Below are 19,263 nucleotides of genomic sequence, written 5' to 3' on the forward strand. Positions count from 1 at the left end.
TTGCCCATGCAACTGTGAAGTCACTGGGCTGTTGTTTGCTCCTTTTGCCGGGAAGGGAAGAGCCTCCCGACCTCCCCTTGCTTGCCTGGGCTCATCCCACTTACTCCTGAAGATATTTTCACTCTTCTCCCAGACACTGTCCCTGCTCCATCATCTCTCTCAAGCTCAGCTCTGACCCCTCCTTCTGCTTCCAGCATACCTTCAGCAGGTGCAATCATAGTACTTACACACTTTAGGGGGAATTGTCTGTCTGTGTGTCCTGCCTCAGCCACCTTCCCCAAGGCCTCAAGATCCTGTGGTTGAGAGCCTTGTCTGTCTCCCCTGCCCGGGACTAATGTTTGGCCTATTGTGTGTGCACAGTAAATTTTAACTGTTGCATGATGAGATATATTAGGTGTCGGGCCACTGACATCACGCAGCTCCTGAGCCCCCGATTAATGTTCACTTCTAACCAGTCAGATGAGTGCACCAAACCCATCTTGACATGTCATTTCAGCCTACAAAACACCACCGTTAGAGAAGGAATATTTGGTATCATTTTATTGGGCTTCAGAGGTGTCATTTGCTCATTCACTCTCAAGAATATTAACTGAGCACCTAATATATGTACTTCATGCTGGGTGTTCTGTAGAATTTAAGAGTTGAATCAGCCCTGAGACCAAAATTTGGCCATGCTGTTTCCTCTTCTTGGATCCTTCCTGCACCCTCACTTCCCCCAAATCCCCACCAGCTCTGCTTATTACCCACTCATCCTTCATTTGGAACTTGGCTCCAATATCCTTTCCCTAACCCACCCCTTCACTTAAGGTCCACTGCTCCATCTGTTGTGGCCTGTGAGATGATCTGGTTGACTTCCCTGACTTGACTGTAAGCTCCATGAAGACAGGAGTCAGGCCATCATTTCCCCAGTGCCTGGCCCAGCGACATAAACTAGAAAATATTTTTGGATTGAGTAAATTCATTCTGGTGGGGGAGATCTCAATAGTCGTGCAAATGATACATGCTAGAAAGTAGAAAGTTCCACTTGACATTTACCAAATTGATAAGTATGAACTGGCACATTTCTAAAGTCAATTTTTCTGGTCTAAATTATGACTGTCTGGGTTGATTAAATATGCCAACTCTCTGCTTTCCTTCATGTTATAATACCTTTTCATAAGCAAAACCCAGCTTATTAGGTTTATATCTGTTTATATACAAAGTGAAATGGAAAACTGAGGTAATTATCCAAATAAGTCAAGATACATAAACTTTTTGTCCAATTAACTGGGTATAGCAGGTGAAAATAAGATCTTTTCCCCTGAATGATTTGGGTAATTGCTCAAATATTTAACTTTGTATAAACCATCTCAGAGCACGCTCATGAAAGCTGATGTTTGTACATGTATAATGCAAAAAATACATGAGCATTTCAGATGTCAAGTCAGGTACTTTGTTGAATTGGACATTCATTAATAAAATTTCTTTGAAAGATACCAGGTAAAAGGTAGTATTGGGCAAGGTCAGACATTAGGATTAGCCTTTTTTTAGGGCTATGTGTTTGTATAATATCGAATAAAATGTACTCATTAGTAGATTCCTGGACTGTGTTTTAATTAAGTATAAAGTCCAGATGAAAAACACTTAGCAAAATAGAAATTACACTGTGGAACACCCACAGAATTTTTAGAGGCACGGTCAGTGATAAGTTATTGGAACACTTTGTTTCATGCGAATGATTAATGTATGCTGGCGAATATTTACAGGGGTCTTTCCTTTATTCCCCAAAGGGATACACAACCTGAATTCTGGTTGTAGAATTATGGACATCTTGGCGGCTAGAGAACTGTATTTTTAGTTATATGAGTAGATTTAAAGCAATTTTTTTAATGAATGTATGAAATGTTATTTCTGAAGTGCCAGTTTTGCTAATATTCCTTGAATTTAAAACTGAGAGTACATTGTCATTTCATTTAAGACCTCATTATGTCAAAAAGTCGAGGAAGAGAAAGTTACATGGTCAGAGTGTACATGCAATGCTTGATTCCTTTAAAGAGGAATTGGAATTTGGAAACGTTGCTTTGTGTTTTCACGGTCCTTTTACACAAACCAAACTGTGCAGCCTGGCCTTGAGGAGCCCCTTCCCCAGAATACTAGAAGGGTTTGATTGCTCCCTGGGGACCATTTGTGACCAGTGGCCACCATGAGCCCTGGCGCAGCTGGTAAAACAGAGAGCTGTCAGGGGTGAGGCACACATCTGACTTGATCTGTGCTCCCTTTTCCAGATGTGAACGAATGCGAGCTGCTCAGTGGGGTATGTGGTGAAGCCTTCTGTGAAAATGTGGAAGGGTCCTTCCTTTGTGTGTGTGCTGATGAAAACCAGGAATACAGCCCCATGACCGGGGAGTGTCGCTCCCGGGCCTCGGGAGGTAAGTCACAGTGGCTCCTCCTGGGGACTTGTACCTACACTGGTTTGGGCCAAACACTCTGGGAGTGAGGTAAGAAATAAGCGAATGTTCTGGCACACTGCTGTCTCTGGAAGCTTCCATGCTTTTTCCGAGCCTGCCTTATCAGTGAATTAGGATGTGGTCAGTGACAACTCTGAGCTAGATGGCCTCTCTTGTGCTTTCCAACCCAGAGACGCCATGTGTAGGGTAAAGGATCCAAAATGATGAGAACATTCACTGGGAATTGCTTAAAACTCAGAGAGAGCCATCAGCTCAGGGTTTAATATGGCATCATCTCATTAGGTTGCATAATCTTTCTTTCTTGGCCCTTGGAGAAACGTGTCTTGACACTTCTCTAAATTAAAAGCAACATATAGGCCTCTCAGGATCTACAAAGACTTCCACTTGGAATACTTAAGGTGTTTTTTCAGAAATTGGCCCAGAGAGTGGCTGTGTTTGCGTTCATTTAAAATTTGATTTAGTCTGTGTCGTCAGGGCACGAATTGAAATGGAGAACTGATGGTTTTCCAGATAAATTAATCAACTTCCAGATCACTCTCTTAGTTTGTGCCATGTAGCTATAGCCTGGTTATATTTTAACGAAAGCAAAAGACCAAATGATCATTTGAGAGCCAAATAAAATGAAACATTGGCCATTTGACTTTCTTGCTCAATCTCGGTTGTTTTTATCCGTGTGTCTAAGAGTGCTCTCACTACTTCTCAACAGGGCACACTTGTTCTGTATGAAATAACCATCTTTGCAAGTAAAAGGAAATGCAATTTAAAAATATCTTCACGTACACCTATTCTTCTTGTTAGATATAGAGGGGAAGGGTACAGAATTACAGAATTACACAAAAAGACAATACAATGTGTAATTCAAAAACACTGTCTGTGAGGGGGAAGAGGTGATGTATTGCTGGAGGGAGGGGTTATTCCTCGTTCTAGTGACCACCTCTGTGACACATGAGCTGTAGAGAGAACACTTTTCATCTTAGTTGTTCCTAAAATAGCAAAAACAAACACACAGTTAAAAACCTGGCTGGCCCATAATGCGATTGGTTAAGTAACTGCCTTTTCCTATTTGTCTTTAGTTCCGTAGAGGAGTGCCTCGCCCATGGTATGATGGTGAATTTATAGTATTTGACTGAAAGATTATAGTATTATAGCATCATTATTATAGTAGAGTATAGTGTACTATATTATAGTATTATAGTATTTGACTGAAATAATTCACATATCATCATATTGTACACTCATTAAATGATTCCTACGAACGTTACGTAGTCCAGATAAATGCATATAGTACAATGTTAAGTCACAAAATGGACTGTTCCAGTGATTACAGTCTGTGGCAGGAGGGAAGAGGAGGACACATAAAATAGATAATTATTGGAATTAATGGAAATTTTAGCCTTTTATTTTATTTTCTAAATTTCTTATACTACCTCAAATTGGAATAACCATGGTGGTCTGCGATTTTCCAGCTGTGTAAGCTTGGGCATATCATTCCACGTTTATGAGGTTTAGTTTTCTCACTTGTAAAATAGAAAGGTTTTATTTACCTCACAGAATTTTATGATTTAAAAAAAAAATATCCTATATGTAAAAGGCATTTGTTAATGGCAGAGTACTATATGAAGTATTAAAATAGTAAGCTATGATCCAAATACTTAAGGGATATCTATTTCTCATCCTTTTACGATCTTTTCTGAAATGGTGGACCTTTTTAACTATGTTTTTTCCTAGATAGGTATTTTTTTGCTGGAATGTTTCAGCAACATCAGGGAATGGTTCATTCACTTCACGTAGATTCAGTTTACGTAAATATCAAGGAATGGTTCATTCACTTCACGTAGATTCAGTTTAGGTAAATGTCTGGGATCCTAAAGTTTGTTCATTTCTTTTTTTGGAGATTAATAGTACCTTAATAGGATTGTGAGACCATCTGAATCATATTTGGTGAACTGGAGTAGTTCATCATAAATGGCTTCTTAGGGACGCCTGCGTGGTGTAGTTGGTTCAACATCTGACTCGTGATTTTGGCTCAGGTCATGATTTCACGGTTTATGGGTTCAAGCCCCGCCATCAGGCTCTGCACTGATGGTGTAGAGCTTTCTTGGGGTTCTTTCTCACTCCCTTTCTCTCTACCCTCTCTCTTTTCAAGATCTCAAATAAATAAACTTGAAAAAAAATTTTTTTAACTGCTGCTTAAAACTGTACAGTGATTCATTTTGTAAGCTTTGTTCCTCATCTCCTGTTTTTAAGCTTTTCTTTAATTAAGTCCCTAACATTTGCTTTGCCTTTTTTCCTCCCTTAGAGTCCTTGCTCTCATCGACTGACTGACTCTTTCTGGAAAGTTCTTCCAGTCAGAATTCACTAAGTACTGTCCTGCATTTTTAAAGAACTTGGTTTTGAATACTCAGCTTCATAAAGCTGCCAATAGATACATAGTTTCTCCTTCCTCTTTGTATCTAAGCTTTTCTTTTATGGTTTCTTACATATTTTCCCCATAGTTCTCTGGCTTCTGCTAAATATTATACATACCCAGTTGTTTTTATTGGTCCATGTCAGTATAATCTGACTAATTTATCTTGTTTCTGGCAGCTCTACCATACCTCAATCTGCAGAGTTCCTGGCGAACTGTAACTGATTATATGCAGCCTTCAGATTGTCTACGATGATATCTTCATCTGAGCAATTCTCTGTCAGGGTCCTGAGAGGCAGGCCAGCTGTCAACTGCAGGAGGAGACTTCTCTGCCCGACTTGAGCAGGGCTGTTTAATTGACCTGCCGTTTGAAAAGGCATTTGAAGCTAGGAATCCTGGAAAAGATAATATAGTTTCTAAATATTTAAATTTTCACTTAAAGCGTATCAATGTACATTCATTTGCCAATCTTTGAAGGAGGGCCGAGAACTTGTTTTGAGTACAAGTCCACTCTTAAGAGTCCTGCATGGCTTGTCTTGCATAAACTACATTACGCATGATCTCCACCACCTACTTTAAAGGGAGAAAGAATTTAAAGGCCTTTGCCAAGTACGTGAGTGTAAAATTCCTCTAGATTTTTATCGTTTTTCTCAATTTTTGTGTAGTTGTCTTTTTTTAACGTTTATTTTTGAGAGAGAGAGGCAGAGACAGAGACAGAGCATGAGCAGGGGAGGGGCAGAGAGAGAGGGAGACACAGAATCTGAAGCAGGCTCCAGGCTCTGAGCTGTGAGCACAGAGCCTGATGCAGGGCTCGAACTCACAAACTGGAAGATCATGACCTGAGCCAAAGTCGGATGCTTAACTGACTGATCCACCCAGGCGCCCCTACAGTTGTCTTATCCACACCTAATTTGATAGCGTTCCATTTACTGAATCAACTTTAGTCTTTAACTTGTTCTATAAACAACTCCTCGCAATTCATACTTTATTGGTGTATATACTGTTTAATTATGTAATTACAGTAATTAATACACTGGCACAGAATGTTTGAGAATAATCACAGATGAGTCTTGGTCAGCATACAGCTCAGCATGTGAGAGCAGGAAATGTGTGCTTCTGCCCAAGAGCAGCTTCCTGGCTGTGAGCATTCCACCTGCTGTGGGCACAGGCCTGGGTGCCTTTCAGAGGGCAAGAGAACATTGGTTAACGCAACAAGTTGGTTAAATGGGGGCCATCTAGAAGAGTTTGTATCCTACTCCAATCAAAGGATCTGCCGTTACACAGAACAAAACTTTTTATACCAAATTTAAGTGAGGGTTTTTAACAAAGATTCAGAATAATTTCACTATATACATTCTAGACCAACAGCTCTGATCTCATCCTTCCTGAAAAGTAATTTGGAAAGGAAAGATGAATTTGCAAGAAAGATGAATTTTACTAAGCTGCTAAATTTTCCCAGGTCGGAGGGGATCTCACCAATGAGCAGTAGCACAATCCACAGTGGTATCGTACTGAGGACAGAACAGGAGCCAAGGGGTGAGGTCAGGAAGGCAGATTGCAGATCAGTGCACAGAATTTTCCAATAACTAGGGATAGGTAATGGTCATGAAATTATGGGTGTTTCCCTGGACGTGTCCCAAAACAAGTGGGATACCCACTGGTCGAAGGGTACCCCCTTCCCAGCAGGGTATTGTACCAGGTAGCCTTTATGGTACTTTTGAATTTTAATGTCCTAGGGTTTTTGTTTCTAAACTACTTCTTGGCTCCCACCTAATATTTTTTAGGTCTGGTCTAATGGTTTTCACTGCCTGGGCCTTTGGCCACTGATTTACATTGTTGTACATTGCCTAAAAGCACCTGCAACAGAAAGAACTAAAAAATGTCCATGCCACTCATCACGTGTAAGAGGGTATGGATATGAAATATAGCCTGATGCTTTTATTTTCTCAGTGCCTGTGATAATTGCTCCATAAAAACTTTATGTCCTCGGGCACTCTAAAAGAAGCAGTAAATATGTGGTCTTGGCAACTGCAGCCTTCAAGCCTTACCCACAAAATGCTGCTCTCTGTCTTGATTGGTGCACAGAGGAGACTCTGGGGTAGGAACCGAGCTTATTTTTAAAACAGAAGGTATAAGGAAAAGAACACAAAAAAGATATATGTTATAATCGAGGCAGGTGTTCCTCACTTGAAGAAAAGCAAATAAACGAGATCAGAAATTATACAACATAAACTGGAGTGATTATTTGCATTATAGAAGAATTGTTCTTTATGCAGTTTATTGCAGCGTTTTCTTAAATATCCATTTTTCTCTAATGTATTTGAGAGCTTATTCTCACATCACAAGGTAGAGCCTAGGCTTCTACAACTAGGAAGCACCTTCATGGTTTTCTAGCCCAGCTCCTGTATTTACCTGTCAGGAAGCCAAGACCCAAGGAGAAACTCTGAATGCTCTTCTTAGGGTCCCACAGCTAGGGCTGTGCGGGAACCGAACCCTGGGATCTTTTCCACTTTGCCATTCCCCTTCTAGAGGCCGAGGACCCCATGACTCCAACCTCTAAAAATTGGCTTCCTGGGGCACCTGGGTGGCTCAGTTGGTCCGGCCGTTAGTTTTGGCTCAGGTCGTGATCTCTGGGTTCATAGGATCGGGCCCCATGCGGGGCTCTGTATCAGCAGTGCAAAGCCTGCTTGGGATTCTCTCTCCCCCTCTCTCTCTCTACCCCTCCCCTGCTCACACTCTCTGTCTCTCTCTCAAAATAAATAAACTTTTTTTTTTTTTTAAACTGGCTTTCTTTTTGAAAAAAATAATGCATGTGATTTTATTTATTTTTTTTTTATTTAAAATTTTTTTTTCAATGTTTTTTATTTATTTTTGGGACAGAGAGAGACAGAGCATGAACGGGGGAGGGGCAGAGAGAGAGGGAGACACAGAATCAGAAACAGGCTCCAGGCTCTGAGCCATCAGCCATCAGCCCAGAGCCTGACGCGGGGCTCGAACTCACGGACCGCGAGATCGTGACCTGGCTGAAGTCGGACGCTTAACCGACTGCGCCACCCAGGCGCCCCTTTGTGATTTTATTTAAAACAATGCATATTCTTCTCAGAAAATTGGCTTATACGAACATATATCAAAAATGAAAATCCCCCACAGTGGCACCACCCAGGAATAATCTCTGTCACCGTGCTGGCCTTCAGATTCTTTGATGGGGACCTCCGGGCTCCACCTGCCTCCACAGAACTGTCCCCCATTTGATCCAGGGCCCCCAGGCTTGTCTGCACAGAGCGCCTTTCCCTTGGGCCAGTGGAGAGCACCTACATGCTAAAGCCATTCGTCTCGCTGCTCATTCCGTCTTGTGAAACAACTGACTGTGGTTTCCCGTCTTCCCTCCTCCTGCTTTCCTTCTGATTGATTTAGGACATTCCTTCCCCCATCCTCCTCCCTCTTGCTCTGGTCTTTTTCTTTCTCGTTTCCAGACTCTTTTTCCTCAGCCCATTCCTTAAATAATAATGTCCCAGGGAGTTGCATGTTTAGGCCTCTTTTTACTCTCTGTTCTTCTCTTGGGATATTTAATCGTCTTCTCTGAGTCAACTCTTACTTACGTGATACAGCCTGCCAAGTATCTTCTGCCTCCGCCTCTGTCCTCAGAGCCACACTCCTATTTCCAGCTGTCTATTATTGGCCCTTTCTCCCAGGGTGTCTTGTCAGTGTATCTGCCTGAAATTATCCCCAAACCAAATTCATTACCATCCCTTCTCCAATCTGTGTTCACTCATTAATTGCCAAACATCAGTCCTGGAAATCCTGACATCACACCTTAATTTTTCTCCCCATTCATCCAAGCCTCCAGAACATTCTGCCAATTCTATCTCAACAGTGTCCTTCAGCTCTCCCTGCTCCTGTGTTACCACTGCCCTGGGCCAGTCCTTCAGCAGCTCTTACCTGGACCATGGCGGTAGCTTCCTGACTTCCCTCCATCCCCTCCCACCGATTCCTCTTCCTCGCTGTTGCCACCATTGATGTTTTCAAAACATGAATCTGGTTTTATATTTATTTTTATTCAAGATTTTATTTAAATTCCGGTTCGTTAACATTCAGTGCAACACTAGTGTCAGGTGTAGGATGTAGTGATTGATCACCACCTACAACACCCCGTGCTCATCACAAGTTTTAGCTGCTTATCGCTGCCTACAGCGTGAAGTCCAAAACCACTGGCAGGGCGGCAGGACCCTTATACTCTGCCTTACTCATCTTTGCGTCCCCTGTAACCTTGCTCACTGCCTCACCTATGGCAGACACTCACTACCTCTTGAATCAAACTGCGTCTCGACATTCAAGAGTGTATCCCCTCTGTATTTATGGTGTCATTCCCAGCTAGTTCTGTAGAATTAAGTACTGATTCATTTTATCAGAGATAGATTGGAGGCCACACTTGAATGAGGAATGATCTATTTATACTTCCTTGTAGGGCGGATGGTTCCTTCATGTGTTTCGGTTAAATAACAAGTAGAACAGAAGAATGAAAGCGTTTCCCTGCTGTCAAGGGACACGTGTAAATCATCCTCCTGATTCTGACAATTGAACTCAAAGAGCATCCTTGTTCTCCTCCTAGAGAGGTCCGCTACAGGTTTTATGTACGTACATATTTTTTTAAAGGCAGGAAACCACATATAATATCATTGAACTGTTACATTTGACGGAGTAGGGTTTTTTTTTTATGTGTTTAGTTAACCTGTAAAATAAATTAACATTGAGACAGTTTTTTAAAAATAATTTCTGATTAGAAAAAAAGACCTTCGATAGGAAAAAAAAAAATGAAAGACAGTGAGAGCATAGTATTTAAAATGCAAACATTGTAAAATGCCATAAAACTCCTGAGGTCTTACTGTGTATTTGTAATGGATCTATACTATAAATGTAGGTAAGGCTAGGGAGAACATACTCATTTGTTGGGGGGGAAAAAGTTGATTCAGGTTTCTTCCCACGTTCAAAGAGCATAGAAGAATTTACTAATTACCAAACTGTGCTTTTACTTTTATGAAATTTTTTACTTGCTATATATAAGATGTAAAATAACATCTGAGTTTTTAAGTGAGGAGATGTCCGTGTTTGAATGAACTGATGGCAGTTGATCTAAGTGACAGACTCCAACTGGATATGAGCCATTGCATGTTCTTGAGACAGGAGATGCCCACACTGGTGCGGCAGCAGTCATTTGGGGCCCTGGCATTTGCTATAAATATGGCCCAACGAAGAGGGGTTGGTACATTTCCTTTAAACATTTCCTGATATTTTACCTGTCACCTCAGATGTGGCGTTACTGTCCCAGTCATCTTCACAGGCCCTCACAATGCACCTGTGACAGCGTTTTGCCACGACGCTTGCTGCTGTGACATCCGGCCTCTTCTCTGTCTCCACGGGCGCCACCTGCTCACATGTCTCTGCGTGTCACACCCTTTTTTCTTTCTCCATGGAACGTCCTTCTTCTTTCAGGAGCCTCCTCTTTCACCCCGGTCTTGTTCTGACATTCCCGGTGTCCAGTACTGTCTCCATGAATCACAGGCTTTCTCTCCCCCCACCAGCCCCAGCCTGTTGTTATCTCAGGCTCGCTTCCCTTGTTCTCTTCTGTTCCTTTGCTGGAAAAAGAAACAAAAACAAAGAACCTTCATTCAACCTGGCTGGTATTTATTGCCTGCCTTTTAAGTTGAGGCCATGAGGTGAGTCTCAGAGAGTGGCATCGTCCTCTACCCAGTGCCTAAATCAGGAACACGGCTGTCGCTTGTTGCATGACAGCGCCTCCCGGGCTCTCTGTCACCTTCAGTGACTTCCTTCGCAGACCACCACTCCCCTCACCCCACTCTGCCCAGACCTGAGTACAGTCGTCCTTTTTATTCCTCCTCACCCCTGTCCACCTTATCTCCTGTCCAGTTTCTCTAAAGTTATTTTTGAAGAAGTTGGTTCACATGTCAGCTCTCCAGGCGGCCTTCTGTGGTAGCCCTGCCCACCCTATCCCTGTGGAGTGTGGCTTAGGCGCTTTACTCTTGCTCCCTGAGCATTGTCACAGCCTGACTCCCCCATCTGCTTGACTTAAGGACAGGAACTGGGTGGAGGAGTCCTCTTCCAAGTGCTTTTTCTCTTATGCTTGGCTTTCTAATCTTTTGACTTAGTCCATATCTTTACCATCTGTTCCCATTCTCCCTTTTTCCTTGCATTCATTCCTGCTCAGCCCACTCCTATTGTCCGTGCTTGTTTTCTGAAACTCAACAATGGCTGTCTCCTGAATTCCACCTAAAAGACACACACTTTCAGGACATCTGGAGGGCTCAGTTGGTTAAGCATCTGACTCTTGATTTCGGCTCAGGTGATGGTCTCATGGCTCGTGGGGTCAAGTCTCAAATGGGGCTCTGTGCTGACAGTGCAGAGCCCGCTTGGGATTCTGTCTCTCCTTCCCTCTTTTACTTGTTCTCAAACTTGTTCTTGCATTCTCACTTTCTCTCAAAATAATAAACTTGAAAAACACACACGCTGGGGCGCCTGGGTGGCGCAGTCGGTTAAGCGTCCGACTTCAGCCAGGTCACGATCTCGCGGTCCGTGAGTTCGAGCCCCGCGTCGGGCTCTGGGCTGATGGCTCAGAGCCTGGAGCCTGTTTCTGATTCTGTGTCTCCCTCTCTCTCTGCCCCTCCCCTGTTCATGCTCTGTCTCTCTCTGTCCCAAAAAAATAAATAAACGTTAAAAAAAAAAAATTAAAAAGAAAAACACACACGCTTTTTATTTTTCAAGTCTTGGAGAAAACTAGGAAAAAAAGGAAATATATGAATTTTCAAGTTCTCTTTTATTCCTTCGTAGAATATTATGCTAAAAATTATTTTCCCATAAGAAACAGGAGTTGGGGTGCCTAGGTGGCTCAGTGGGTTAAGCGTCTGATTTCAGCTCAGGTATCAGGCTCTGTACTCACAGCTCAGGGTCTGGAACCTGCTTCGAATTCTGGGTCTCCCTTGGTCTCCCTCTCTCTCTGCCCCTCCCCTGCTTGTGCTCTGTCTCTCTCCCTCTCAAAAATAAATAAACATTAAAAAAATAATGAAAAACAATAAAAAACATGAGTTGGTGTGAAACATTAGTGCCTATGGTGATTTTAAAATAAAAAATGGAATAAAGCTTTGCGAATGATTGAGTTGAAAGTAATTTACTGAACATCACCAGGGTTAGAGTTATATAAATTGATGCCTTTTTAGTACTCTAGCAGGTGTTTTACTTGGAGGCATTGTTTGCTCATAGGTATTTGCTCATGGGTCTTTGGTCATTGTCATAAACCTGACTGTCCCAGAAAGGTATGAAGAAGATTAGCTCACAAAAGCCTTCAGAATACTTTGCAAATGGAAATTGAAACACAGGGGCCCATTTAGAATGCTCCTGTCTCCCTTAATTAGAAAAATGTTGCAGATTTCCTCAACCTGACAGCAAGGCTAAGATTAGACCGAAGGAAACCATCCTCTAAATGAACACCACATCTTCTTCTTTCTGAGGAACCAAGAGAGAAGATGTTTCTAGAAAGTGCTCTTCATAAGTGGCACCATATGACTCAATCCATGACTTTCTCTTCAGAGCCAGGGAACATGATTATACTCTATGTGACCTGGTGGCTAAACTCTATACCAGCAAGGATTATCTGCTGTCCCCTCCCCATTTGTCTCAAAGAAGTGAAAAAATAAATAAATAAAACAAATTCATGCTAGTTGAGATGCTAAGAAGCTGAGCCCCATAGAAGAGGTTTTGGGAAGGCAACAGGCATGAGACATTGGACCCAACCTAAATTGTCTCTTCTGGAAAGTAAGGATGCTTTGTAACCTGCACATACTGTTTCATGGAGTTGCTCTGTGGATCACAAGAAAGGGCCTCTGTAAAAATTGTTTCAGAAACATGTGTAAAAGTTCAAAAAACTCACTTCTTACCATCTTCCATACCCTAGGATTAGACTATGCAAATTGCTGTTTATACATAGATGTGATTCCAACCTCTTAATAAAATTGAAAAATCAAATCCGAAGATACCGGAGGAGAGGTAGTATATTTCTTAGAAGTCTGTGGCATGAGGTATGTAGTATGGCTCATGTTACTCATAAACTCTTTAATAAAAATAAAATTTATTCTTTTTAATGCCTGGCACTTTACTATCCATTGATTAGATCTTTTAAAATTGCTTGGCAGTTTAACCATTCTTCCTGTGGCAGCAAGTGACCTAAACTCATAGAGATTCTTTAAAGAAATCACATTGCATTGTGTTTACTGATGAGTTTCCCCCCCCCCCCCAGTGGAAAAATGCTCTAGGAAGTTAATTATTTAAAGGTTAGAAAGATAGGGAAATTGCTGTTGTTTCACAAATGACCTTTGTGGACTGGTTTTTTTGAAAAGAATTTGCATCTCTTTCCAAACACAGATGAGGGCCTGACTAACCCCCAAATTCAGCTGTATAAACATTGAGCTTTCAAACTGCTGGGATAAAAAACAAAACTTGTAACAACCGATGTAAAACCTGAATAACAGGATGATATTACTGGTTGTCTCCCTTATGCAAAAACTTGTGAGTTTCCTTCCAAAAAAGAAAAAGAAAAAGATAATTTTATTTCTTAGTTTATGTGCTATGAATATAACAAACATTGTAGAAAACAGGCCTAGGTGTGTGTATATATATATACATGTATGTATATACACGTGTATATATATATAAGTTTTTGTCTCCTACCTAAGCCTCTGGTGTCTGATTACTTAGGAATATAGCAGTTTTCATGATGCCCTACTGTATAGTATTCCATGTTGTAAGAAATGCAATGACATACTTACAACTTGGAACGCAAGAAGAAAACAATTATTCAGCCCTCTCTTTGCACAGACTGTAAACTTGATTGACAAGCTAATTACGCTGCTGATTTGATTTGTATTTCCAAATGCATACGTTAATAGCTGTACTTTTAGGTCAACTGAATAAAATGAGCAAAATCATGAGTAATGGGCTGCCAATTAATTTACAAGTGTTGGGGGAAAGTTATAAATTTTTCTGCAAGACTCATGGTGGATTTTAATAATAACTTCAAATGCCCTTTTCCCAAAGAATTCTGTTTATAAGAGCTTGGAGCCCCTCGTAAAGAGAAGGAAGCGGTGGTTGACGGCTCTCTGCGTGTGGGCACAACACATTTCTGTCTTTTGCACACTTGAAAGCTAGAAGAGATGAGGGCTGTGGCAAGTTTTATCTGATTTCACATCCAAGGAAATGGACTTAAAACCACTTCATAATCTGTTGTAGAAATCAGCATTTCCTCTTTTTCCTGGACCTGTATTCAAGGTTGGAATTTGCCATCAGCTATTGACACTGACTTAGAATCCAGCCTGAAATCTAACAGCCACAATCAAGTGTGAAAGGGATCTTCTACATTCTCATTGATGTTCTGTGTTTTGAGAGTAATATGTACATCGGAGTTTTGTTTGCCATTTTGCTTGTTTTCCTTGCCCCCTAGGGCAAGGAAGTTGCCTAGGTAGTTGCTTTTCTGATAGAATTTTGTGGAATTCTATTTTAGGAACACTTTTGCTAAGTGGCGTATTAATCTAGTCCTTACAGTCAATCTGACCCTGCCAAAATAAGTATATAGGGCACTATTGTGAAAATAACTCCTTAAACCTTCCTAATTAATTGTGCACCAACTGCAAAACAAAGGTAGGTGTTGACATTCAGGTCTTATCCTCACTGGCAAATGTTTTCCCTTTGTCCTTGTAGTTTCTTCATATCTAAGAAGTGTTCTAATGAAAATATTTCATTGAAATTAATCTAAGTAATTGTCATAGCAGTAGTCAGCTTTTTATTTGATATAGCATAAAATAAAAACTATTAATAAGTCCTAACTGGATCATACACAGTAACTGAACTCTGCAGCATATGGTGGAGAAGAGATTAGACCACTTTACAAGCCTACTCTCAAAATACTGACCTTTTTTTAAGTTTTATTTATTTATTTTGAGAGAGAAGGTGGGGGAGGAGCAGAGAGAGAGGTAGAGAGAGAGAATCCTGAGCAGACTCCGCACTGTCACCACAGAACCAGATGTGGGCTCAAACCTATGAACTGTGAGATCATGACCTGAGCCAAAATCAAGAGTCAGACTTAAGCAACGGAGCCACCCAGGCGCCCCCAAATACAGTACTTCTAAAAGCTTTTAAAAGCACAGTCTTGTTCATAGGCTATAAATCTGATGGGATTAAATCATTTATAGTATTATCTGAAAGTAAGTGAATTTTGTTCTCATTGTTTGTATTCTCTCATATTACTTTGTCTTTTATCACAGAGGGCTAAACTGAGTCTGTTGGAAAATATATTCCTGTAGAACACATATGAGCCAGGACTAGAACCGAGCCTTGAAATTCTTCCCAAGGCTTAGCTGGCACTCATTGTTTCGTTCAAAGTCCTATATTTGCAGCATTTTAAGTAGACTTTCAGTAAGAAAAGGTTATTTTATAGATTTGGGGTTATTGCAGTGTTTTCCTGGTTATTATACTCTGCCTTGTACTGTTCAGAAAAGATTGGGGCATTGTTGATTCAAATAACCACCTAAGAGTTAAATATTTTGTGTGGCCCCACATCTCTGGTCAAATGTTGGGGAAAATTTTCATTGATTTAAGTAGGTGTTATAGCTCACATAGAATGGGCCTATGTTTGGCAAGAAAGCAGATATGGAAACTCTTCTCACGGCCAAATTTATAGGAGTATAGCAATTGGTTTAACGTAAAAGAAAATGATTTTGACAGATTTACACTCTTGGGGTGTGTTAGAAATGTATCAAAATTCCGGATTCCAGTGCATTTTTATCTTGAAGTGGAAGGACCCACACCTGAAGCAGAAGGCCGTTTTGTGTAAATGAAATGCTGCTGGCACCCTCCCCCACCCCCGTCTATCTCTTTATTATTGTGTTTTCCGCTCTGTTGTGATACCCATCTGGTGTGTCCTAGAGGGCCCCTTTTCACTCTCTCCACTCTCTTTAGACTTAGATGATGATCAACCCAAAGAAGAAAAGAAAGAATGCTACTATAATCTAAACGATGCCAGCCTCTGCGATAATGTGCTGGCCCCCAATGTCACCAAACAAGAGTGCTGCTGTACCTCCGGTGCCGGCTGGGGAGACAACTGTGAGATCTTCCCTTGCCCTGTCGTGGGGACTGGTAAGGACCAGCTGAGCAGTGTGTTCACACTTGGGTTGGGTCCCGTGGTGTCCAGGGCCTTGGAAGCTTCTCATTTTGGTTGCTGCATTGAAGCCTTGAAAGGATGACATTGACTGGTACCTGCCGTAGTGGCATTGAGATGAGATTACCGTACAGTACGTTTTCATTCAGAGCTGGAGCCATCCCCCTCATCCCACCTCAAAATGAATTCTTAAACTTAACATCAGTCCATCGCAGAATACACTATCACAGTAAGGTTCCATATGATATTTTGGCAGAAAGGCAATTTGGTTTTATTCCATTTTTAAGTTAAAACCCGTCTTTTTTGGCTAAAACTGATCCCGCATTATCCGTAGCTAGAGCTTGCATATTTAGGCTAAGATCTTGCCTGACTGGAATCTTATTCAACCTTTAAAATGCTGGAAACCACAGTAATGGAGAAATAAGTCATAACATCAGTCAAAACATTGGTAAATGAGAAGTGCCTGAACTAGGAGGGTTTTTTTTTTTTAATTACAAGTAAAAAAATTTTAAAGTCATTAGATTTATTTGCACCTAATCCATAATTTTGGAAATTATACTGAATTTATTTGTCCAGAATAGATGACAAGACTTGCCTTAAAGTTAATGGAGTCTGGGGGAAAAAAACCAAAAACTGAATTTCAAAATTTAAAACACACATTAATGGAGAACGTTTATTTTTTTCTCTTTTTAACTGTTTTTTTTTTTTTTTTTTTTGGTCTCTCCTGAAATCAGCTGAATTCGCTGAAATGTGTCCTAGAGGGAAAGGCTTTGTCCCCACTGGAGAATCCTCTTATGATGCTGGTGATGAGAACTATAAAGGTCAGAATCAAACAGAAATGAATTTGTAACACGTATGCGTATCAGCATTCCGGTGAAAGCATGGCTTGGGCTCCACAGAGTTATAGCTCTTCTCATCATAGAAACTGATTAGAAAGCCTTTAATTCTTCTAGGGGAAGGCGCCTGTCAACTCTGGGCAGCGTTTGGTCTTGGGAGTTAGAATACTTAAGACCACGCAGCCCTGGGATGTCATGTGACCCTCCTGAGTTTCCATCTCTTCATCTCGGAGATAGGAATGATGTCTCAAGGGTTATCGTGAGGATTAAATGAGATAATATACTAGAAATACTTAAAACTCTGTACCTAGGAGGTGCCTAATAAATTTTAATAAGTTTATGCTTTTATTCCAGAGGTATATTATAAATGATACAAGCTAAGACCATATAATTTTGACCATCATTATATTGGTCTTTGAGGTCATCAGCAAAGCTAAGATTCTTGACTTTTTTTTAGAACTCATCCTACTATTTGCTAAGATGCTTTGACTAATGGCTACAGATTCATCATAAGGAATGGAAAAGAAGAAAACTAAAGTAAATGTGTTTTGTGTATTTAATGCTGGTAATCTATAATTCTGAAATAAATGCACAATCTTTTTATTTAGGTGAAATTTAAGCCACATCTATGAGTATTTCCTTGTTAACTACTCACTTTTGACATTTCCATGATAGAGATATTATGACCTCTTATATACACTATGGGGTTTTTTTCTTCCCTTTATAGTCTAATACTGAAAACTGCTAAGTGGCTGGAAAACAGACTAAACATTTTTATTGTCCATCCGTTTTTGAGAACTACCGTTTTAATGATACTCAGTAGCTGGATAAGAAATTCCATATGTGCTTTTTAAATAAATCTATGATTCAGTCCAATTAAATAACAAGAAGCCTTGATTTGTAGTATGTGTTTAATAGTTTTCAAGTTCACAAATATCATACTTTGTTTTTGCAGGCATATAGTTAAATCTCACTTCATATTATGGAACAGAGCCCTGATTTTACCATAAAGTCGCCCTCTCTTTCATATAAAAATAAGTTCCTCCTCACCCTGTCTTAGCAGTGCTGTAAATGGTTGGAATATTAGTTGCAGATCCAAACAGCTATGTATTATGGACTTGACTTTTCATTTTCCAGCTGTGTAACTTTGAGTGATTCATCCATGAAGCCTATGATTTTTTTTTTATGACATGACATTTGCTCTAAAATGCTAGAACTGATGGTAATAATAATAGCAATGAAAGCAAGGGATAAACACTTTTTGAGAGTCTGTGGAATCTTCTTCATGGATTTTCTCATTTAATTGCTTCATTCCTGTCAGGCAGATGTTCCTATTGTCCCCAACTTACCACAGTAAACTGAGGTTTGCAGACGGTGAGCACTTTACGTTCTGTGGAAAAATGGGCCTCCCAAGACCTTCAGAACTTGTGCTTCTATTAGCTGGTCGTTATCACCGAGACAGACTCATCAAGTTCCATCAAACTCTTCGTGGGGATTTTTCTTCATCCCAGTTAGTTCATGAGCCAACATACACATTTAGAGAAAGGCACATTTCTTAAAAGGTATATTCTTGAGAAAATACTGTTGGCTGCATTGTGAAGTTCATAAACTATTTCATTAGATAGGAGGTAGTGACCCAGAAATTATATTTACAAAAAGACCTCCTCCAATAATGTTTTGGACATTGTTCCCCAAATGTCACAGATTCTGTTTCTACATCTGTGAGTTAGGCTTAACTTTAAGAATTTTCTCCTGTTGTATCTGAAGATTCTTTGGACTATGAATATTATAATATCTAAGTCAACTGAAGCCCAGTATTCGTTAGACTGTTTTTAACTCAAAGACCAAAGCTCAGTCTTCTCTTTCACCATTTTGCCCCCCATAGATGCAGATGAATGCCTGCTCTTTGGGCAAGAAATCTGCAAAAATGGCTTCTGTCTGAACACGCAGCCTGGTTATGAATGCTACTGTAAGCAGGGGACATACTATGATCCCGTCAAATTGCAGTGCTTTGGTAAGTATTAGGAGGATACAGCATGCTCTGAAAATATACAGATGGAAAAAAATAAGTGATGCTGTGTAGTCAAAACAATTGCTTTGCATCTAAGTCACATGTTGAAAAGACCTGTAAATGGTTTATGGATCTTTTTTTTGAGCAAGATTTAAGAAAATAAAAAAAAAACCTCCTTCCTACTTTTGGAACAGATTTCAAGCAAAGAGTTAATATTCAATGTGGAATTATAATTCAGGTCACTGGTTTAACTGAAGTGTTCTTTCGGTCTGGGGAGCCTCCTGTTTCATCACTCATACCATGCAAGTGAAAGTCATTTTTAAATACTGACCCAGACTTTAAGG

At 40.5% G+C, this 19,263-nt stretch overlaps 1 protein-coding gene across 8 annotated transcripts in view; it reads left to right on the forward strand.

Moving 5' to 3' along the window:
• Positions 1–19,263, forward strand: part of LTBP1 (latent transforming growth factor beta binding protein 1) — a 403,312-nt gene that overhangs the window by 355,337 nt on the left and 28,712 nt on the right. For 7 of the 8 annotated variants that reach the window (XM_086700338.1, XM_086700340.1, XM_086700341.1 and 4 more), the window contains 4 exons: positions 2,265–2,408; positions 15,874–16,050; positions 16,807–16,893; positions 18,794–18,922. In XM_086700338.1, coding sequence (XP_086556464.1) covers positions 2,265–2,408; positions 15,874–16,050; positions 16,807–16,893; positions 18,794–18,922 — 537 coding nt within the window. The remainder of the gene's footprint in view (positions 1–2,264; positions 2,409–15,873; positions 16,051–16,806; positions 16,894–18,793; positions 18,923–19,263) is intronic. The other variant, XM_086700343.1, reaches the window with a different exon arrangement.

Source organism: Puma concolor, chromosome A3 (assembly GCF_028749965.1).
Source record: "Puma concolor isolate L17-30 chromosome A3, mPumCon1.1.hap2, whole genome shotgun sequence".
Classification (NCBI taxonomy): domain Eukaryota; kingdom Metazoa; phylum Chordata; class Mammalia; order Carnivora; family Felidae; genus Puma; species Puma concolor.